The sequence below is a fragment of the Loxodonta africana genome, chromosome 19 (genome assembly GCF_030014295.1).
Source record: "Loxodonta africana isolate mLoxAfr1 chromosome 19, mLoxAfr1.hap2, whole genome shotgun sequence".
NCBI lineage: Eukaryota > Metazoa > Chordata > Mammalia > Proboscidea > Elephantidae > Loxodonta > Loxodonta africana.
Window position 1 is genome coordinate 57470675 of NC_087360.1, and position 24148 is coordinate 57494822.

The 24148-nt window shown below is 39.4% G+C and overlaps 1 protein-coding gene across 9 annotated transcripts in view; it reads left to right on the forward strand.

The window, feature by feature from the left end:
* Positions 1-24077, forward strand: part of INTS10 (integrator complex subunit 10) — a 34773-nt gene extending 10696 nt beyond the window's left edge. For 3 of the 9 annotated variants that reach the window (XM_010592414.3, XM_023551061.2, XM_064272754.1), the window contains 8 exons: positions 976-1132; positions 1752-1834; positions 2519-2671; positions 5495-5603; positions 10643-10722; positions 11994-12156; positions 13304-13397; positions 18853-24077. In XM_010592414.3, coding sequence (XP_010590716.1) covers positions 976-1132; positions 1752-1834; positions 2519-2671; positions 5495-5603; positions 10643-10722; positions 11994-12156; positions 13304-13397; positions 18853-19009 — 996 coding nt within the window. In that variant the 3' untranslated portion in view covers positions 19010-24077. Of the gene's footprint in view, positions 1-975; positions 1133-1751; positions 1835-2518; positions 2672-5494; positions 5604-8032; positions 8164-10642; positions 10723-11993; positions 12157-13303; positions 13398-16599; positions 16678-18852 lie in introns of those variants that run through there. The other 6 variants (XM_023551062.2, XM_023551063.2, XM_003412495.4 and 3 more) reach the window with 6 other exon arrangements.
* Positions 24078-24148: the final 71 nt, after the last annotated feature.

Sequence of the window (24148 nt, forward strand, 5' to 3'; positions counted from 1 at the left end):
GGGTTGGCCCGCAGGTTGTGCCCACCTCGGCTGTGGTTGAAATGCCTATGGGAGCCAGAAACCTTTTCTCTCCTCTTCTCCCATATGCTCAGTCACCTTTCTCCCCTCCCGTTCATCCTATGAATCATTTTCCTGGACCCTGGGCATGATGAGAAATGTGCCTATCTGCAGCCCTCTCTTTTCTTCCTAGTTCTTCTCTGTCTCCCATTTCTATTACTTGAGGTGAAGAGCAAGAGTAGAACTCTTTCTCATAAAATACATAGGACATTACTAGGTAAGTGCAGACAGATTAATTCCTGAGTGGACACCTTGCATTGATGGGAAACAGAACTAAAAAGAAGGGTTTCCATTGGAAAGGACCAATGTGCATTGAGCAAAAGACAAGTAAGTCTTTTCTCTGACATTATTCCTGAGGGAACTCAGGCTTTAATTTTATACCACTACATGATATATCATTATTTGGAAGCAAATTGAATAATACCACATGTTGGAAAAAGTAAACCATAAAACAGAAGCGACTTAAGCTGTACCTCTCAGGGTAAAAATCTCATTTTTAGCTTTTATAAAATTGATATGTTTTTAAATTATTAGAAATTTTAACTGCATGGCTTTGCTCTTAAGCCAACATAAGCTTTGAATTCATTACCAGAAAAAAAAATAAACTTAACTTTAAAAGTAAAAATTGAACATGTGAGGTTACACAGTATTGTGAATGTAATGTCACTGAGTTGTACACTTAAAAATAGTTAAAATGGCAAAATGTATGTAGTATATATTTTACCACAATAAAAATTTTTTAAAAATTGATTGTGTGAACGTAAAAAGATTAAAATTTTGTATTAATTTTCAAAGCTAGATTTTTAAGTTCAAAAAATTTTCTTATCCTCATGATAGTATCCTTCGATATTAATAATCAGAATAGGCAGCAACAAACATAATGCTGTTTATAACTTCGAATTCTGTTTTTCACGTAAGCAGAGTTCCGATGACGAAGACTGTTCTGCAAAAGGAAGGAATCGTCACGTCGTAGTCAATAAAGCAGAACTTACTAACTCGATTGAAGTTTTAGAAAGCTTTAAATTGGCCAGGGAGAGCTGGGAGTTGCTCTATTCTCTAGATTTCCTTGACAAGGGTAAGAATGTGTTTGTCGTATTGGTGCTGCTTAATTTTTTTATATAAAATAATTGGTCTTAAAATATTACTATGCTTTTTAAAATGTCAAGCCACTGATGGTTAATTTAATTGATGACAATAGTTCACACATTTTATAGGATTCTTTTTTGAGCAGGATACCTAATTAGTTATTAAGATTCAAGTAACCATTTACTTCTGCTCTGAGGGTATAAGATAATGGAGTTTGGGGGAGAATTTTTGGTCTTAATGTCACCCAGTTACTTTAACTGGGTGAAAATAAGACAGGATCTTATTCTGGGAAAAGCAGAGCATTTTAAAATATTAAGAAGGTAATATATGAAAAGCAGTTTGAACAGTTTTTGGCATATGGTACTTAGTAAATGTTGTTGCCTAATAAAAACATTGTTTGCATATTACTGATAAGTGTTATGTTCTAACTTTACTTCCTAATAGAATTTCTAGAATATTGTTTTGGAAATCAAAGTCAAAAGTTACTATACATTTCTTGGTAATTTTCCATCTTGACCATTGTTCTCTCTTGCTGGGCTTGTTAATTTTGCTTTGTGTTTCTGTGTTACATGTTTTTTTAGTAAATTTGTTTTTGAATTCTCACTCAGAATTTACGAGAATTTGTTTGGCATGGAAGACAGATACTTGGCTTTGGTTAAGAATCTTCCTCACTGATATGATCATCTATCAGGTAAAATAATACGTACCTCAGATACCTGTAACAGAATGATTTTTGTTGTGAACCAACTTTAATGTGCAGGATATGCTGAGTTCCCCCTGCGTACTAATCCATGCTCGTTTAGAAAGGTTGTTTTCAATGGCTGAGGGGTTATGGCCTTCTGCCATCTCAAAATAACTTCAAAATGACAAGTCTGCATTTTCTGTTACTTGTGGTTTGTCCAGTCACAGCCCTGTGTAAAAGTAAGATTTTTCACTTTTCAGTAAAAGGTGAGTACTTCTTACTCCTCCTCCTCTGCCTTGCTGTGCTGTACTTGAGCGCCTTATATCTGGAATGGAGAGAATAGATAGTTCACTGAGATAGTTTTCAACTTCATCATTGAAATGACAGGTTGCAGCTCACAGCCTTCATAGAAAAGAAGTCGTGTTAATAGAAAATATTCCTAAAGAAATGGTGTATCCAAAATGTACTTTATCAAAGGGCTTGTGTAATTTTGTTTAGTCTTAAGACTGAAGACCATACTTAGAAAATGGGATATAGAACCTCCATCTAGCTTTAATTAGTTTGATTGTGTTCCAAGTCTCCTTTCTCCTCCTCAGGTGATAAAGCAACAGTACCTTATGTGTAGTTGCTTGCTAGTTGCTTAGTTAACTCTGGCTATGTTTCTTTCCCTCCTTGCTGTTATGTCTTTCCAAGGGTCAATATAAAAAGGCGATAGCCAGCTTACATCATTTAGCAGCTCTCCAAGGCTCACTTCCTCAGCCACAGATCACTGGACAGGGGACCCTGGAACACCAGAGAGCACTCATCCAGCTAGCAACTTGCCACTTTGCTCTCGGGGAGTACAGAGTAAGTACTGCGGGCCATGCGTAGGAACTTCAGATGCACTTGGCTGCTCTGGGGGCTTTCTCCATTGCCTACCGTGGAGAAAGCTGTTTGATTCAATATACGTTTACTTAACATTTTGATCTGTCTCTTAGATCTACTCATCTAATCTACTAATGAGTCACAATGATTTTGTTTTACTCTATTTTCTCTTTACTATTTCTTACCTGAAATTAGGTTTCAGTACTTTGCAAATTTCCTGGTCATTGTACCGTTCTGTTGGAAGATGGCCTTTTTTTACTTTCTTGCCTGCAATTCCTTTAAAGTGAATGAATTTCCTTGTATTTAGAAAGAAGAGGCCAGTACTAAGTGGGAAATGGAGGAGGAGTTATACTTAGCTTGCCCAAACCTCAGGTTCTCCCTTTATAAATGGTAATGCTGCCTCATGGGGGTGCTGCAGGAAAGGATTCATATATGGGTCTGTTTCCTGCATGAGATTGGGAGCCCCTCCTACTGCAGGTGTGAACCTCACAGCATCTGGCAGGTCTTTTGCACAGAGTGGATACTTAACACCCATTTGAAATAATTAAAAGTGATACACACTTGATATGTATATAAGTCCTATATAAATTCATGGCCACAGCTTAACACACAAACTATGACTTTTTCTCATCTCTCTATATGGTAAGTTAATTATGATTAAAACCCCAAGTTGTTTAAACTTGAACCCTGAAGTATGATTCTTAATTTGCCATTTAAAATTAAAAACACTTTTCTGCCATCATTTATGTAATTATAAGGTACCTTATAATTCTAAGTTTCAATTAAGACATTCTGAGAACTTAAAAGAAGGGCATATCTTCACCCGCACAGATCTACATAGATCCTATAAGCTTAGAAGCTCATCAGGCACTCCTTCATTGTAGTAAGACATGTAAATTAAACTCAAATTTCTTTGAGCTAGGCAAACTCATTCTCTTTGAGGGCTTCAGCTAACCACCCCTGAGCTAACCACTGTTAGCTCTCCATCTGTAATGCCTTACCGAATTGATTCCTGAATCTTCCACTGCAGCTCAGCGTTTTCACCTCCAGCTCCACATCTGTAGTGTGGGTTTCTTTAGTTCCTCAGCCCTTAGACACAAAACTTTCAAGTCATGGGTGACTTACTCTAATCAATTATTAACTCCTTTTTTTGATTCTTCCAGTGTGGTGCTAATCTTTTGGTATTTTACCTTTTATCCATTGTACCACCCTAATCTGTGCCTTTTAACTGGGCTTTTTGTCTCTGATTTCTTTTTTTCCAACCTAGTCTATAAACTATGGCCACTGTGTTTTTAAAATATTACTCTCATCATTCCACTTAATTTAAGTACTGACTTTCTAGGTACCTAGTGTCACTGGTACCAGCAGGGTGTGGAGAAGACAAGATTGCTACATTTAGGGGTATGTAATTTGAGTTGGACAGAAAAATACAAGTATATATATAAGACAGTTTAAAATCACGTATTAAGTGATACACCTCAGGTTTTCATCAGGGTCCACGTAGTCAAGGAAAGATATAAAGTAAAGATTGGCTCCAGGTGGGCGTCGAAAGATGGTGGTACACAACTCCATTTTATCTTACATTCCTGGCGCCACCACTCACTTACTAGCTGTGTGACCTTAAGACAAGTTAACTTGTCAGGATTGTCTGACTCCAGAGTTCAAGTTCTTAACTACTAAGCTGCCAGTCTCTCTAAGCTAGAGCTTCACAACCCTGTGGCTTTAGATAGGTTCCAGGTGTGTCAAGATATGAGCCCCTTTAGCCCTTGGGGCAGTCAGCTGTGGCCTAGGGCAGCTAAATCTCCTAGGGTTGGTTGATGCCAACTCTGAGTAGTGTCTTCTCTTTACTCTGGTATACCATGCAAATATTATTTTCTGGGAATGCCAAGACATGAAAAAGGTTGAGAAGTATAGCTTTAAGACTACTTCCTTATCTGCAAAATGGAGATAATAAGAGGGTTATATCTGACACACAGAAAATGGTCGCTGAATGGAATCTTACTATTACTAGGATTTAAATAGGTAGACAAAAGTTGAGCAGCAGTGCCTTACTTCCTGTAGATCAAAACCAGTCTGCTCAGTGTGGCATCCGAGGCTTCCTCTAATCCGCCAGTACTGCATCTGCCCAGTTTCATATCTCTGTATTTCTGAAACCAAATCCTCCTTTTCCTCAAGTCAGTCACCTATTGTCAATACACACCCCTTCCCCACATCTTCCTCTCCTGCTTTAAAAGCCCTCTTTTCTCCTTTCCACATGCCAAATCCTTCCCCTCTCTAAGGCTTAGTTCAGGGTAACCTTCCTGCCTGAAGCTTTTCTTGCTGGTTTAGCCTGTGTGTATTTCTACTTTACTTTGAGTTATGGTCTACATCATACCATTTCATTCTTTTCTTGTTCATTTTTATTTTCAGTGAGTTAGTAAATGTCTTTAAGGCAGAGACATACTTCCTTGGGATGCCATTATACTGTTAAACACCTTGGTAGAAGTTTAGTCCTTGATTAATTACTTGATTAGTTTTTAAGTTTTAGTCTTTTAACAGCAAAAAAAAAGGGAGGGTTATTATTATTCCCTCAAATGGCTAGTAAAGATTCAATCTTATTGTTATACTTTTTCTACATTCACTGTTGAGTAAACGGTAATGATCACATTAAGAATGTATAATCTTGCTGCAGAGCTACAGACTTCCATGTGTAGATGTTACCCAGTATTTCTATTGCATTTGTATGTTGCCAACAGTAGTATGTTTAGTTTGATTTTGGTTTCAGAAAAACTTCAAGTTAGTTGCTTTTGGTCTTATCTTCTTTAGATGATGTGTGAAAAAGTCCTTGATCTGATGTGCTACATGGTACTTCCCATTCAAGATGGAGGCAAATCACAGGAAGAACCATCAAAAGTAAAGCCCAAATTTAGGAAAGGTACAGTGACATGTTTTACTTTTATTTTGTAAAAATTGTTTTGAGACCCAAGGCTGGGAAATACTTTACAGTTCCAGATAAGATAATGCTGTTGTGATCTGCAGGGCTTGATAAATTATATAAAAAATTAATCCCTGGCCAAGTTTTTTCTTTGCTCTGATTTTATTAGCCGCTATAAATCTGTGTTTCTTCTAAAGCTCTCTTCATTTCCTGACTTTGTTATCTCTTTGAAGATTATCAGTGAACTCCTTTTTCTGTCTTTACCAATTCTAGGAAAACTTGTAGATAATTAAATAAAAAAGTATTAGTGTATTTCCCTCTTGGGCCATTTTGGGCTTCACCTCAAGTTGCACACTGCTTGAAAAGATACATAAATTTATAGTTGGAAATGCTTATATAAGAAAGAAGAAAGGTTCACTATTAAAAAGTGAGAAAAAAAGCCACAAGAAAGTAGAAGGCAAGAAATAAAGAGCAGAAATTGATGAAATAAAACACAAAACAGGGAAAAGTAATAAAACTGGAAGTTGATTCCTTAAAAAGATTAATGAATTAAAGATGGATCAAGAAGAGAGTAAACACAAATTACCAGTACCAGGAATGAAAGAGGGTATGTCACTCTAGATCCTGCTGAAATCAGAGGGACAGTGGGAGAATAAATTAGGAATAACTTTATGCCAGTAGGTTAAACAACTTAGATGAAATGGAAGAATACCTTGAAAAACACAACTTACGAAAACTGACGCAAAATTAAATAGAAAATCTCATTGTTCCTGTATCTATCAAAGAAAATGAATTTATTATCAAAACCTCCCCACAAAGAAAGCCCTAGGCCCAAATGACTTTACTGATGAATTCTATCAAACATTTAAGGAAGAAATATCACCAATTGTATATAAATTCTTTCAGAAAATAGAGATAGAAGGACTACTTCTTGTATACCTGTAGTAACAATACCTGAGGTCCTCTAACTTCATGAAAAGAGAGAATCACCATCAGCACAGAGCTGATCCCTATAGGTGGAAGTCAGACATACCTCTACTCTCTAGCTTCTTTACCATTTCTGACACCAGCCACCCTTTCCATGGCACTTTCTACTTCTCTGCTGGGTTCAGTAATCTGTTTCAGTGGCCACACAGAAGTCATGGACCACACTTACAGTTAAGTGGCTAAGGAAGTAACGGGGACAACTTGGGGTCAGGATCAATAGGCTACAACTCAGGGTCAGGATCAGGAAGCACCTAGGCAATGTCTGGAAGGCTCCCCTGAAGTGGAAAGTACATCCCTCCCTTCTTCAGTGCAGAAAAGCTCTCTCACTCCTCTCAGCTGTGCAAGCAAGCAGGCCCTTCTGTCTGCTGTGCACACCCCGTCTCAGCCATGCAGGCTCCCTCTCAACCTCCTCAGGACCGGCTTCTCCTCGCCCCCGTCAGCCTCACGGCCTCCAGCCTCCCTGCTGTCTTCCTCTCCGCTGCTAACTGACCCAGCTCATAGCTGATGGCAGCAGTTTTGTTCAGCTCCCTTAGCTGCATTCCTAGCAGTGGGTTTCTGCCATAACCATCTTCAGAGTTCTAGCCCTTGATCTGTGTTACAGCTCTTTTCGGAGGTTCCTTGCCTCCTCTCTCTGATTCTTCTCTCTTCTTGGCTTTTTTCCTTTCTGCTGCTACTTCCTTTCTGTCTGCCAACCTCTGTGGGGTTGGCTACATATATGAGCAAACTCCTGGTCAGTTTCAAGGCATGACCCCTCCCCCGCCCCGGGCTACAGATTGACCAATCCCTTCTCACTAGGTCACCACTTTATTTGCAGAGCAGGCTATAGTCACTTCATTTGCATGTGTATATTGACCAATCCCTACAAGGTATATAAAATAGGCCAATCACAGGCCAGGCTGCAGCCCAGGGCCAGACAAAAAGTATCAAGCTATCAAGTTGTTTACAGCTTACCAGGGAAATGTCAGTCAGCCTGGGCAAAAGTAACAGACCCTCTGGGGTAGAAGACTAGTGCAAAGGTAACTCCTCAGGGCTTAGGGGAAAATCTCTCAAGCTGTTTTTCCAAAGAACCAAGGCAAAAGACCACATGAAGAAACTCATTTCACCATACTTCCCAATTTATTTTATGAGGCCAACATAGCCCTGATACCAAAACCAAATAAGAGCATTACTAGAAAAGAAAATTAAAGACCAGCGTCCATCATGAACATAGATGCTAAAATGCTTAACAAAATATTAGCAAATCAAATACAGCTATACGTAAAAAGACTAATGTGATCAGATATCCCAGGAATGCAAGGTTGGTTTAACGTAGAAACATCAATCAATGTAATTTGTTACATTAGAAGATTCAAGGAAAAGAATCATGATTGTTTTAATAGATACAGACAAAATTCAGCACCTATTCATGATAAAAAAAAAATCCTTATGTCATTTGGGAACAGAAGGAAGCTTCCTCGAGATCGTACTTAACATCATACTTAACCGGGAAAGACTGAACACTTCCTCCTTAAGATCAGGAGCTATCTAAGGGTGTCTGCTCTCACTGCTTCTGTTCAGCACAATGGAGATCCTGGTCAGTACAATAACATGCAAAAAAGGAATAAAGGCATCAAAATTGAAAAATACTGTCTTTACTCACAGATGACATATTTGGCTACATAAAAAATCCTAAGGAATTCCCCAAAAAACTACTAAAACGAATAAGCAAATTTTCTAGCTGTGAGATTCAAAGTCAGTATATAAAAAATCAATTCATTTATGTACCAGTAAGCAATTGGAAAGTAAACATTTTTAAATACTGTTTATAGTAGCAACAGAAAAATAAAATACGTAGGATCAATTTCATAAAAGATGTTCAAAACCTCTACACCGAATATTATAAAACATTGCTGAGAGAAATTAAAGAAAATCTAAAAAAAAAAACAAAAAAGGAAAGCTGTATTGTACTCATAGATCAGAAGACTCAATATTGTACAGATGCCAGCTCTTCCTGAATTTATAAATTTATTGCCATTCCAACGAAAATTCCAGCAGGGCTTTTCTTTTTTTTGTAGAAATTAGCAACTTGATTCTAAAATTTATATGGAAAAAATACAAATGATCTGGAATGGTCAAAATAGTTTTAAAAAAGATGACAAAGTTGAGGAGTTTTATTACCTGATAGCAACACTTAATACATGAAGCAGGACAGTGCAATAATATTGCATAAGAATGCGAAATCTAGAAATAGACTCACACAAATATGGTCAAATGATTTTCAATGAAGTCACTAAGGTAATTCAGTGAGAAAAGGTACATCTTTTCAACAAATAGTGCTGGAAACAAATGAGGGGAAAAAATGCCTCACTCCTTCCTCATTAAAAAAAAAATTGTAGTGGAGCAGAGACTAAATGGGAAAGCCAAATGGTAACTTCTTTGGAAGGAAAAAAAATGCCTTCACAAATGGTCTAGAAGAAAGAGTGAGTTTTGATATTTATTCAAACTCTTTGACGAGCACTTGGGAGTTCATTATACTATTCTGTTTGCTTTGTATCTGTTTGAAATTTTCCGTCATAAAAAGTTAAATAAGTAAGTACATACACTCGTACATACATACATTGGAATGGCAAAAATTCGAGTGGCGATGCTGAGTGTGAGTGAGGGTCAGAAGTGCTCACGTGCTTCTGGAAGGTGTGGAAGTTTGTAGAACCACTTTGGAAACAGTTTTGCATTGCCAGTTTGAACATATCTTTGTCTACTATATATACCTTGTCTTTTAGTTACATACCTCAGATCAGTACTTCTCAAACTGTGGCTTCTCACTCTCTGGCTCACGAGTTTCAACCAGAAATTTTCTTTTTTAATGAATTAAAATACAGTTTTTTTTTTTAAATGAGTGTATCACAAGTAGAAAGAGTAAATATTATTTCATGAGCCTTTTGTTTCTGATATATGAACATGTGTAAGTAATGTGTACAAGGCCTCCATGTAAAAATGTATTTATTTTCTGCAACCTCTTGCCCTCCTGGTAGAGAAGGATTTAAGATATAAAGAGCATGTACCATACAGGAAACATCGGGGTCTTGATTTGAAAGCCATTGCCTAAAAAAGTTTTTTTTGTTTCGCAAGTGCCTAAGAAAATATATTTAAAAAATGTTTATTTCAGCATTGTTTGTAACAGTGAAAAATTGGAAGTGTCAATGTCTATCATAAATCAGTTGTATGTAAACAACACAATACTACAATGTCGATTCTCGTCACTGCTGAAGGTTATGTTCTGTAAAGCCCCCAAGAATAGTGAATTAGCCGATAACAGAGCCAGCCTTGTTTGACCTCCTAGCCAGGGATTTTTCACCACTCTGGGCATGCCCATGTCTGTGAGTGACGATGAAAGTGCCTCGAGAATTTTTAGTGAATACCCGGCTTGGCAATGAAATCCATAAGTAATGGAAACGTCTGTATAAACAGTGAAAAAATGTATGAACTATATGTTTAAGTGTAGATAAATCTGAAACACGTGAGTTTGAGTGAAAACATCTTGCAAAAGAATACACATCACAGGACACCGTTTATAAAGTAGACTAAAAACATACCCAGCATTTCTTGTGTGTTGTTTATGGATACATACGGATGTGCTATAAGTATGCAGTGTGCAGAGCACTGATAAACACATTGGGAATAACGTTTACCTCTAGGGAGGAAGGAAGAGAATAGGATCAGGGAAGGAAATACAAGAGGCTTCAACTGAATTTGTGATACTCTATGTTGATATTATAAAGCAAGGTGGTGAGTCCGCTTGTGTTTATAATATTCTCTCTATATAATTTTCTATATATTTGAAATATTTTATAATAAAAGATATTTAAGCAAGTTTAGGGAAGAAGATTGATAAATGAAATCCAGAAACCATCAAAAACCAGTTTCATCATCACTGAGTATAATCATAATTTAATTCCATTTGAAGTCATGTGACTGTTGCTTATCTTTTTTTTTTTTTAAGGTGAACATCTTAAACATTTGCTTTTCAAAGCTGTTTTCTTTATAATAACATGTATTTTGTGGACTTTTGTTAGGTTCGGATCTGAAGCTTCTACCTTGTACCAGTAAGGCTATTATGCCGTATTGCCTGCATTTAATGCTAGCCTGTTTTAAGGTAAGGTTTAAGTTGATTAGTCTGAAAAAATTTTAAGTTGAAAAAACATTCTGATCATCTTGGATGACTTGAATGGAGAGCCCTGTGAAGGAATGTTAGTTTAGTACTTTTAAAGGGCAGGCTGTTTTAGTGGTAAAAGCACATTGACTAGGAATTAATAAATATTTACTAAATAACAACTGTATTTATTAGGCAAAGGTAAATAGGAAATTATTCCCATCCTCAAGAAGTTTACAAATAATAAAAACAAAACCTGTTGCCATTGAGTTAGTTGTGACTCATAGCGACCCTATAACAGTGTCGCAAAAATGCAGATGACCTTGCCCACAGGAGCGTTCAGTAAATATTTTATGACTTAACATACAAGTCAGAATACATTAGCTACCAGAAGAAGGTGATACAATGCTGTTGGGTTCATAGAGAGATGGTTAGTTTATTATCTGAAAGATAGGATGGGTGAAAGCCTTTTAGGCATTAGGATAAACACCGGCAAAGGCCCAACAGAGTTGGGAAAGGTCAAGGAGTGTTGAAAGAGCATCAAGGTCCTCGGCTGCAGGAAGAGGGAGGAGACTTATAGCAGAGAGGCCTAATCGTTTCACAGAGGTTCATGGACAAAGGAGCAGCCATACTGGGTTTCCACTTTAGTGCGGTAATTCCCACTCTGAAGTCATCATCAGAATCTCTTGGGCCAATGGGAACCATTTGAAATAACGTGTGATTTTAGACATAATTGATCATTTAAAACAAAAAGCCCTTTGGCTGTTTCTCCAGTTTATACTCCAGCTTCCTGCCTCATTGCTCACTGCCTTTCTTTCTCCCCAATCCCATGTTCTCCTTAAACCCTTCTCTCCTAGATGGCCTCTTGTCCACTCTCCACCCGTTATCTGTCCCCATAAAAGAAGTCTCCAGATTCTTTTCTCTGTTGTACAGAACTGCTCATCCTTCTTTAGCCCTTATTCTCAAATTCAAAAGCTTCAAGCCCACCCACGTATATCCAGCTTCTATCAACATTCTCATCTACATACGCTGCCAGCCTCTTTCACAGTCTCAGGGAATCCTGAGGCTTCTTCTACTAGGATCCACCCTCCTTAGAAGGCAGTTGTGATGTGTAAATAGCAATTTTGTTTTCTGTGTTGTTTTCTCAATAGTCTGATGACCTTTCTCACACATTTTCATATAGCAGCATTTTTTAGGAAGTGATACTTGCCTTAGTTTAAATTACCCCATGATTGCCTTTTCCTCTGTGTGTTGCATAAATCCTTGTCTTGCAGCTCAGAGCCTTCACGGACAACAGGGATGACATGGCATTGGGGCATGTGATCGTACTGCTTCAGCACGAGTGGCCACGGGGAGAGAATCTTTTCTTGAAAGCTGTCAATAAGATTTGCCAACAAGGAAATTTCCAATATGAGAATTTTTTTAATTATGTTACAAGTATCCTTTTTTCTTGTTCAAGCATAACAGATTCCATGTTTTTAGAATGAGTGCATGATACAGAAATGAATGAACCATTCTAGGTAGAAATAATGGTTTTGACTATTATTATGTAGAAAAGGAATAGCAATGAAAGATGGGGCTGCAGCATCTTGTCTTGTGAAAGTCATAAAGAGGTTCAAAGAAGGTAATTCAAGAAATCAGGAATGTTAACCTTGTACCACTTTCTGTTTCCAGCCAGCTTCTGGGAAGGTACCCCAGTGCCCTGAAGAAATAGCCTACAGGTTCCGGGCGGGCTCAGAATGGCTGGTCTATCTATAAAAGAATGTACTAATTCATTAGCCTTCATCTGTCAAAGAGTGCCTGCTGTGGCCTGTCCTGGGACATTAGCTGTCTCCTGGGACCAGTTGTTGGAGTACAATGCCATAGCTGCCTCTGAGTACCCACCAAAGATGCTGCCCGACACAGTAATGGCTTTATTTCATACTGTTTACCAGGGAAAGACCTTCTTTGAGTTGAAGGTCACTCATCAGCGTGGGTATTTATATCCATTGCTTATCTAGTTGTATATTTCTGGGTTGCAGGGAATCCAATAACCTTGTCCAAGTGCCTAGAGAAGACATTTCTAACCTTTTTTGGGGATACAGACACCTTTTGGGAGTCTGTATGTGAATGCGTCATTAATGTTTTACACAAAATTTGGGGAGTTCATAGAAACTTCTTCCCCTGAAGCATCTAAACATCCTTGCACGCTAGTTATGAAGAAACAGCCAGTTTATTTTTATAAACTATATATTCTATAACCCCAAACAATCCCTCCTTTTCATTTCTTATTAAGAAAACAAAGGCTCTTGCTCTTATCACTATGTAAAAGCTTTTTAATTATTATATACATGGGAAACGTGTTGTCCTAATATCCTTTAGCCTGGCAAATCTTAGGCCAAGAATTGTCTTCATGAAGTACCTTGTTTGGTGTAAGAGTCGTAACTTTGTAATCAGACAGACCTGGGCTTCAAATACTGACTCTGCAGTTGTTAGTTGGATGGCGATGGGGAAGTTCCTCAGTTACTCTGAGCCTCTGCTTCCTCATCTGGGAGAACAGGAGCCCCATTTCTTCACATGTGGTTAACCTGAATCTGGCCTACAGATATCGATATGCTGGAGGAATTCGCCTACTTAAGAACTCAGGAAGGTGGGAAAATTCACCTGGAATTACTACCCAATCAAGGAATGCTGATCAAGTAAGCATACTGTCTTTTGCTCTTCTTTGCTGAATGCTCACCTTCTATGTACTTGTAGGAAATAGATCTCTACACCTTTCAAAAATTTAATAGGGGGTCCAAACGTGGTCTCTGTTTTTGAGAGTAGATGTGGTTCTGGGGACCTTTTGAAAAGCTGGCATTTCCTTAACTACATTTCTGATTCAACATTATTTAAACTGGGGCATTTCTGTCACTTTCAAAACTGTTCACTAGACAGGAGTCTCATACATGACATTCATTTCCTTTCCAAAATTTAGAGACTGAGTCTGTAAATTCCTGATGGACATAGAGTGCTTTTAATTAAGAAAAGCCATTCTTAATTCAAGTTGTACTGCATTGGGAAAATTCATTAGAAGCAACTAGTTTTTGTTTATAAACTGTATATGGATTTAAATATTTAGTTGAGGTCTTCCTAAGCAATCTGCATTGCTCTCATAGTAAATAGTAAAATAGCCATGTCTGTTGCCTCCAAGAAAACACCTACTTCAAGAAACGGTGGTGCGAGCGCTCTAGCCCATTCATAGCCTCCCATGTCCACCTGATGTGGACATCTTAGCCTAGATGAGAATACCAAGTTAGTGACCATTTATGATTTTTAAATAGCTCATAAATCTTGCTTCTATCCTTTAATACTCATTGTAATTTGGACAGCATATCTTTTCTGCTGTAAATGCCAACTGCAGTTTTATTTTCATCCCTCCTCCTTTGCTTCCTGCATATTCAGTGTGTCTATCAGTCAGTATTAGAGTCACTGAAATAGAGCAAACCCTGAGTTAGAACAAAGTGTTACTAAGACTTAAAACATTTTTCTTTTTCTCTCAGTTGTAGAAAAAATGAGTTTTCAAGTTGTTGAAAGTAAAAGTCCGCATCTGTTCTGTCTTTGTAGAGTCTTAGAAACGTTGAGAGAAGAAAGTAAGAAATATTTACTCAGGGTTTCTATAACCTTAGAAATTTGGTGCATAGCAAACATTTTTAGGTCCTATCAAGAAGAGAGAAACCCTGGCAGCACAGTGGTTAAGCATTCAGCTGCTGACTGGAAGGCCAGCAGTTCGAACCCACCAGCTGCTCTGCGGAAGAAAGATGTGGCAGTCTGCTTCCATAAAGATGACAGCCTTGGATACCCTATGGGGCAGCTCTGCTCTGTCCTACAGGGTTGCTATGAGTGGGAATCGACTCAACAGCCAAGGGTTTGTTTTGACGAGTTTATCTAGAATAGAATCTTGTAGAATCCTTTCTGAAAAATGGAAAGGTTAAGTGGGGTTTTGTTCTTCATTTTGCAAATGCTATTACATATTCTGAACATTTAAAATAAAAGAATTCTATTTTTTGAAAAAAAAAATGAGACCTTTATATATTAGGTTGCTTAGGCAGGGTGGACTAGGTACACTCATCTGCCCGTTTCTACTTACCTCCTAAGAATGTGAATAAAGGCTAAAAGAAAAATAATTGCATGGTTCAAAAAATGTTAACAGTGTTGAGAATAAAGATTACTTATTGATGTAGGAGCCAGGTAATGACCTATGTTATGATTTCTTTTCTAGGTTTGAGGCTGGTTATAAAACTTACCTTTAATAGCTTTTTACTTTATTTCCATTCCCCCTCACTGTAGACATTATCATGGTATAGAGACAGGCAGACAGCCACAGTAGAACCAAACTCTGCCTACTTGGAATTAAACCTACAGGTGATTCTCACTTTACTTAGGGAATGCTTAACTGTTGTGGGAATGTGAGAGACTAGATTGTCAAAGTCAACATTTAAACCACAGGTTACATTGCACTGAACCTTTCTTCCCTTACAAACAGTTTTTGTTGAGTTGAATGGTTGCATGGATACACTCAGACAATCCCTAGGACAAGGAATTAAAGCAAAGGGGTGTTGGGTGCCCACATAATAGTAGCCTAAAGGGCTCTTTGGGTAAGGCGAGGAGACACATCACACATTTCTAGGCTTTTAAGGGATGACTTCATGCTCTTCCACCTTGGTCAGTATAACCCTTAATTTCTTCTAACTTCCCATAGAAGACCATTTAGGAAACTTGCTGCTTCGTCGGTTAGGAAGCAGGAATAGGGATTGTTACCTAGTGGGCTGACCTTGTAGGAATCTGCTCAGTCTTCATGGTGTGAGTCTCAAAGTTAATTTGAAGTCTGCGTTTCACAGTCCTTATGCCTAAGCTGCAGAGGTGGAAGCACACTGCCTAAGATAGAGAGCTCTTACTAACAGAGGTATGATTTGAAGCTTGAATAAAACTGTATATTCCTTTTCCCTTCGGGTTCCAAACAAATTTTCTGAAGCCACTGCAGACCTGTGGGGTGGCCCTCCAGCTGAGTGGCAGAGATGTGAGCAGTACCCAGCTCTCCCCCTGGGTAAGCTTGTTGAGCCCATCCTAGTTGTGGCATCTGGGATGCAAGCAGGTACAGTACAAATGCTGAGGGGACTTGGTGCCTCACCAGAAAGAAGAATGAGCTCTTGACTGTTAACATAGACATTTTGCTTTTATGTGTTTTAAAATAGAGAAATGTTCCTATGCTGATATTTGTAGTATCTTAGCTCATTAGACTGAAAATTGAAAACATTGTCCTGTAGATGCTCTGAATAGGGTAGAGAATAAAGTTCTATGAGGTGATCACTCTGCTGATAACACTAAACCCGTGTGGCTACAGAATTCCACAAAGCCATTGGGTCCCAGGCTCCCATCTGTTCCTTCACATTTTTTGTTTTGTTTTGTTTTGTTTTTAAATAACCTAGATCTACTAATAATTTCTGAAATTCAAACAACCTTTCTATATCAAAAGCATTGCCAACCGCTCAGTCCCCTTGGAAAAACCCCTGCAGTTTGGTGCTTAAATCCTGTCAAAGGCAGTTACAAAAAGTGACCAGGTACATTCTGGGATTGGTGGAGAGTGGAGGAGACTGGATTTGAAAACACGTCTTCTCAAACGTTAACCCTTCTTCCTTCCACCATTCAGTTGCACTTGATCAGCCCCACTCCTCACTGGTTGCCTTTTGTACCAGACCTCCAGCGGGCTGAGCTCTGGGACGTCTAGACGTGCCCGGCAGCCAGTGCTTGTCTCTGTGTAGCCAGCCTCCAGCCTTCTGCATTGTCTGTGCGGTGTTGTTTTTGCAGTGCAGGGTGAGTCGGTGTGGGTGTTTGAATGCTGCTGTTTGCTGTTTTTTAAAGGCCTTCTAGCCCTCCCATGGGGTTACTGCAGCAGGAATTCTTACCTGTGCCTCAGCCCAGCATACAGACTGCTGACAGGTACCAAGTGGAAAACACCCGCTCATAGTGTGCTGTTTTGTCAACATGTTTTACTGCCCATGGTTTTCAGCTCTGTGTCACTCAGTGCCCTTTGTCATGCTTTATTTTTTAATTTGTTCTGCATCCCTTGGCAAACCATCTGGGTGTAACATTGTAACATTCCTTATTTTTTTCCATAAGTTGCCAGTGTGTTTGTGTTCAATTTAAAAATCATTATGGATCTGGAAAAAAAAAAAAAAAAGAAACTTATGTAAAGCTGTATTAGGTTTAAGTGCACATGAGATTAGGGGCTAAGCTCTGACTGTCTTGCTAAAACATAAGGCATTCAGTCATGAATATTTAAGGACATTGAAGCTTACGTTAAGTTCATTTTTATTTTTGGATTTGCATATGAGTGGGCAGTGTTGAGGTTTCTGTGGTCTAAGTAGGTTTTAGCATGTTTTTTTTTTTCCTGCCACTGATACTGTTTGCTTTCAGAATTTGCCTTTCTGAATTGACAGTATTTGATAGGCTTGAATGCACACTTATTAGCAAGTTTTCCTGTTCTTAAACACAGAAGCTAACGAATCCTCTTCATCCAAGCCTACCAGGGTGGTAGAGGCACTAATAGCAATATAACTGAGTTGAGCTGCTCTTATATAGGGAAACCCATCAGCAAGCTGTAAGATTTTATTATATATTTGTAACTAGTATTAAGGGGGAAGGTTGCTTTGGACCATCCATAGATACCCTGTAGCTTAGTGTCTGCAAATACTTATAGTTGGTCTGAAGGTTAGCTCCAGTTCAGGGTTGCAGTCTGGGACCCAGAAGAGAAGCATCTCAGGGCAGCACAAAGTGGTCTGCACCCATTCCCAGCGGGATCCATGGCTTTGACCTCACTGACACTGTGTACTGTGCCCTAATTACTGAGCTAACCAGCTAGAAATGCCCACAAAGACCTGTATTTGCCCATGGCACTGCTCCTTTACTACGTAATTTTTAGAAACGTCCATGGGCGTTGTAGACGATCCTGGAAGGTCTTCGCTAGTCTAAAAGCCTGATTTTTTTTTCTTTCTTTTGTTGCATTGCAACTTTTTCCTTTGACTCCTGCTGTACTCATTTATATGGTACTACATTTTTAAAAACAGAAACATTTTAGAGTGGTTGCAACAGTTTTATTTTGACCAATGCATAAAACCAATTTTCAATCCTTGTCACTGTGTCTGAGGCAGTCAGGCTGGAGGGTGGGAGTGGAGTTGACTTCTCTTTGTTTGCATCTACCAAACCTCTCGCCTCCTAACTGAACCCATTGATCTTTGCTAGATTTTTCTTCTGCATTTTAATGTGTTAAGTTTTCTGAGATTTCACTGGTAATTTCCTTTTCTAAAGTTCAGCTTTTGGAACGTAATTAGAAACCTCTTTGCTTGTGCTGCCACTGACCCCTCCACAAATGTCCAGGTCTCCTCTGAGCACCTGGGCTAGACCTGGTCCATCAGTAGGCCCCGACTCTGCTCTACCAGGATTCTGCCTTTCCCCCTGCCTGTGCCAGATTCTTGACTCAGGAACCCCAACTTCCCCTGCTTTTTCTCAAAGAGACATGAGTCTGGATGGGCTCAGCACTTACAGGAGCCGCACCGTTGTGGCATTTTGGGGAGAGAGGTGTGCTGTAATCCTGGTGGCTGTGCAGAAGCCCCTAGCTTTTTATAGAGCAGTGGCCATGGGGCCATGGGGGAAACTCAGTTTGTGATTCGCTCATTCTGGTCTCCTCCCCCTGCTGCTGCCTCAGCAGAGTCTGCTGGCCTGGCTGGCCGTGAGGGCTTCGTGGCCAGTGTGGGCTGGCCCCACTCATCCCAGAGTCACTGAATCGTGCAAGCGCCAGCAGCGGGGACGTGTAACATCAGAGCTTCAGGAATTCAAAAGCAAAGCAGGTGGCATTTTGCCAGAAATTGAGATGTTTAAAATAACCTTTGATAGAGTTGAAAAGATACCTCTCTAGTTTTAAGTCTTTCTGAAAAGGAATGAGTGAAGGGGTTGTTTGGTTAGGGCTTTTTCTTTCTTTTATTTTTTACTTCTTTTTACTTAGATGTGAGTCAGGCTTTACTTACTAGGTCTTATCCTCCTGGAGTAACACTGTCTCCCGATCCTGAAGCCAGTGCTGACCCCTGGTCTCGTCTGTTTCCCTGTCACTGACCTCAGGCACCACACGGTCACTCGAGGCATCACCAAAGGCGTGAAGGAGGACTTCCGCCTGGCCATGGAGCGCCAGGTTTCCCGCTGCGGTGAGAACTTGATGGTCGTGCTGCACCGGTTCTGCATTAACGAGAAGATCTTGCTCCTTCAGACTCTGACTTGACCGGAGATCTTGCTGCCAGAGACTTGGTAGCTATGTCATTTTTTTGGAAGACATAAAGCAGTGGTCGGCGTTGCTGTGACAACTCTTAAAAACCAGAAAACCATCTGAGTTCTAACTCATTGGTTGCTTCCAGGGTAGTTCCCAAGAGTCTGAGAAGCCATTTCTATTTTTAAGAATCATTTTTTTATAATTTTTGTAAAACAAAATAACCCATTTTGTAAATAAAAATCATCTTAAAATTCAGGACTATACAGTTATTTTAATTTTTATGAGTTTTGTAATAGGGGTGCATTTTTCTTCTGCTCTTCTAAGCACATAGCAAGGGAAAAAATCCAACACAATTGAATTGAGTAATGAATTTTAATATTCTAGCTACTTAAAAAGACATTATGCCTTCCATGGTCTCAAGATTTTATTTTCCATAGTTAAAAAAAATAGACTTTAGTAAATGTTACATGGCAACATAACATTAGACCTTTTCATTCAGGGAGTTTTAATATCAAAGCTTTTATACAAAAATGAACCCACCCAATATTCATATGCGTTCCTTGAGCCTTGTCCTCCACCCACTGACATATCTTAGCACAGACCATGCAGGGACGGTATGCTGAAGGAGCAATGCACTTGGTCTGTTAGAAAGCCCAAGAAAAGAAAGCAAAGTAGAGGCTGAGTGGGGGCACGAGGAGCCTTCTCCCTTAGGCCGCAGGAATAGCCTGCTGCATGTGCCTCGTGGCCCAGTGGTTGTTGGTCATGGGCTCTGGGGCCAGACCTGGCTTCAGACCCTGGCTCTGGCCTGCCAGTGGCACTTCCATCAGGGTTGCGGGCAGGAAGTGTGTGACAGAGGGCCTCGTACGTGGCAAATGCCTGGCCAGTGTTAGCTGTTAGGTTTATTTTTTCTTTCGCTGTTCCAGAAATACATAAGGTAAGTATCAAACACACATTTGCTTCTAGGGGTTATTTAAGAATGAAAGACCTAAGAAGTTGTTAGTTACTTTGCATAGTTTCTCATATCTTCACTAAATAAGACTCTCTTTATAGATACATTAACGTGGTTTAAATAATAGACATCTGATTCACTCTTTCAACTAGCTCATAACAGTATTTATCTCTGTAATGAGTTTATTACAAATACATGAACCACCCTGTTGTGTTTTATCATGGTGTGCATTGCTCCCCAACGTTTAAATTAAAACACTCTTACCTTTTGGTTTTATAGCACCTTCCTCAGACCCATGTTCAGGGTCAGCTCTCGTCAAAACAAGACTTTCTAATTTGGGAATGGTGATGGTTGGACAAGATGATGAATATATGTAATGTCACTGAACTGTGCACGTGAAGATGTTGAAATGACAAATGTTTTATTCCCTATACATTTACCACAATTAAAAAAAAAAAAGTATAGGATAAAAACAAGACTTTCTAATACCCAAATCTGTTGATACGAGGTCAAAAAGGACCAATCATCTTAGGTAACAAGTTTAATCAGAGAGGGAGGGTAAAGTCATTTCACCTCTGATGATACAGAAAGGGTTTTGATGAGTTTTGATTATGCAGACCTCACTAATAAATTCTCACAGGTCGGCTGACGCTGGGGATATTATTCAGCCACGCCACTTCTGTGTGAAGGAATTGTAAGAGAAGGGCCATAGAATATACTGGGAAATCAGGCCCAAGTTTGCAGAAAAAATGCACCCAGGCAAGCATCACAGGTGTTTTGTTAAACATAATACCTATGACTAATAAGCTGTCACTTAGGACAGATAGGATTTGGATGGATGGAGGTGCTGGTTTGTAAGCCAAGTTAACATTGAGAGTTTAATCAAGTACCAGATGAAAAACAGCCTTGTCTGGCAAAGTGGAAGGGTGTGAGGACAAATGGGATAAGATACAAGAACAGCAAGCTGGGGGAAAAAAAAAAAAGCTGGGAAAGATGGAAAAAATGAAACAAAGAGTTGATTTCTATATGGAAGGTCCCAATAAGGGTTGACTTCTACCAGAACCCAAAACGGTAATGGATACTCTGGGAAGCTGTGTGCTCCCCCGAAGGAGCAGGGCCAGCTGTCAGTTTTACATCCAATGCTTTGGACGGAATTCTGGGAAGGAAAGCCAGCAAGATAATGGCGTCTTTTGTCTACTGCAGTGTTTTGACATACATGATTAGATAAGGGGTTTATAAAGTCTGAGGCATTTTATGACATAATATAAACATCCAGCATTTCCATCAACTTTGAATTTAGAATTGCGTGTAGCCTAAGGAAAAACAATGTTTTGGAACTAATGCCCGACAAAAACTGATTACACCAAGAGAAAAATGTTGGCTTACTACACTCTGGTGAAAACAGATTACACAAATGTGCAATTGAAGTCCACTGCTCACAATGTGTTTTCCCACCTAATTTCAAAATTTAAACCAGAGCTGTGTTAAAGATTTCAAAATTCTGAGACAAGGGATTATTCCAGAAGTGGCATTATTAACTGGTTTTCATAGCTTACGTGGTGTACTGCTTACCAGTTTAAAAAATCTAATTCTTTTATGATTGATAGAGATTTCTGTCTCAACAGTGTAGCATGTTGAAGATTTTTCTCACAGTCTGTCTCCCCAGGGTTATTTGGAACACATGAGTATGTTAAAGGAAAAAAAATGTTGGAATTTAAGTAGATACCCTTTGGATATAAACTGTGGATTACTGTACATTTATAAAAGAAGCCACAGTGAAAAGAGGCAATTTATAAGTGAAGCAGTTAGTTCACTTAATTGTAAATACAAACTAATATGAAAACATGAATATGCCAAATTATTATGTCTCTACTCTGCATTTTTTTTTTTTTGTTTTGTTTAATTAAAAACTCACTCCCACTTCCCTGTAAGATGCAAGGTGCCATGTATTTGAGCAACCATTGTTGGTTGTCCTCCCCTCAGCCATTTCCCCACTCTGCCACTCACCCCCAACATACTTCATTGTCTCTGACTACAAGACCCTGATTTTATTCAGCTTACTCACCTTCCTCCACACAGCCATGGGCTTGGTTAGTCCAAGGTCCCCTGGCGTTGCTAGTTTTGGAACAGCCAAGTGAGGTACTTCTAGCCAAGGAGGAATGAAGGGAAAACTGCTGAGAGGCTTCTCGGAAAGGATTTCTGGCTAACAAAATTCTGAGACACACAGAGATGCCTGCTTCTTCCACTGGGTGTTGTTTTTGTGTAGCACCTGGATTCATGGCAACCACCTCACAACCAGGAAGTGAGCTAGCTGACAACAAGCTGATGTGCTAGAGCCAGGACTTCTTATGTGAGGTAAGTGTTCCTTGTAACTCAGCTGAATTAGGATTTCCTGTTCCTTATGGCTCAAGACATCTTAACTGGTATAATAGCCAATTTGAGAAATACTTCTAGATAACTCATCTGAAGAGGTCTGCCTCTGCTCTGATTGCTGGGATTTGGGATGGGTAAGCTACGGCCATCCATAATGGCTCATTTCAAGAGAAAAGCAGGACCAGGCTTCCTCAAAGATGACTGTCCCCATAAACAGTAGCTCCATGAACATCTTCGTAGGGATTCCAGGCACATGATTTTACCAGCACTTAAATCTCAAAAAATAACACTGTTGCTTTAATAAATGTTTATTTCACGCCTGCTACATACAAGGCACTGTGTTTCGTGCCACGAAGAATATACAGATGAACAAGGCATAATCCTTGCCCTTAAGATCACAGTCTAGCATGAGAAATTAGGTACACAAATATCAGACAAGGCAAAAAGTGATAAATGTCGTGACATATCAAAATATTATGAGAATCCAAAGGAAGAAAATCTTACTTGTGGATGAAAATAAGAGATTAGAGAAGACTCCCTAGAAGGAAACCCACTGCCATCGAGTCGATTCCAACTCATAGCGACCCTATAGGACAGAGTAGAACTGCCACAGAGTTTCTAAGGAGCGCCTGGTGGATCTGAACTGCCGACATTTTGGTTAGCAGCCATAGCTCTTAACCACTACGCCACCAGGGTTTCCTCCTTAGAAGCAGGGATGTTTAAAATGATAGGTCAAATGTAGACAGGAGAAAATTAAGAGGAAAAGATAATCCCGTGAGTTTATGAACAAAGAAGCAGGATGCGCTGGCTCTGTTACGGAGGTGGCATGGAGTCTTGCTGGTTGCAATAAGTAGGGTGGGTCAAAGGAGTTGGGGAAAAGAAGCTGAGAAGACATGCTTGGCTCAACTGTAGATGGTGATGTGTGCCAGACAAAGACCTTTCCACTTCAATGGAAGGTTTTGAAGAGAGGTGATTTGATCCCAGCCTTCCTTTACAAATGGCGGCAATAAGTCGGTGACTTACAGAAGGAGGGACTGAGGGAAGGTGGCCAGTTTAAACTGATTACCAGAGTCTGGACTACACTAATGAAGTAGTGACAATGAGAATGAAGAAGTTACGGTGGAAGATGGAGATAGAATTGAGAGGTCTCAGCCATGAGTGAATATGGAAAAAGGGAGGATAGAGGAGTAAAATAGGTGAAAAGATGATGACAGTTTTATACCAGGAACTGATCCATTCACAGAGCTAGGAAAATCAGAAGGAGAAAAAAGTTTGAACTTGGGGGGAAAGAGGAGGAAGATGATGAGCCTGAGATGCTGGTGGACATCCAGGTAGATGGGTCCAGTAAGGAGTTAAGATTGGGCTAAGAGGCCAGGGTAGAGGTCAGAGCTGGAAACAGACTGGGAAGTCGTCCTTGCAGTGACGATAATTGAAGCAAATAGGTTGAGATGGCACCATCTCACCACAGAAGGGTGAGATGTACAATGCTATTGTACAACCCTGTTGTCGCATTTTCCTTAATTATGGAGTTCTCACAGAAAATCCGTAAATATGATGATGCATCATATGAAAAGTGCTGTTCCCCTCTGTGTGTTCTCCTACTTCACTCCTGAGAAACCATTTCTTCGGTTTTGTGATTACGAGCAGCCAAGGTGCCTCCACTGTGGAGGGTCACTTTGAAAAGATTTACTCCAATGAGAGCTTTTTTTTAAAAAAAAAAAAAAAACTTTCCATTCTCATTTAATTTGAAGACATTTTCTGTAATTAAATTATTTTCTGAGGGTTTCAGAAAAATCACTGATGTATCCTACTTCACTGAGGCTAAGAGC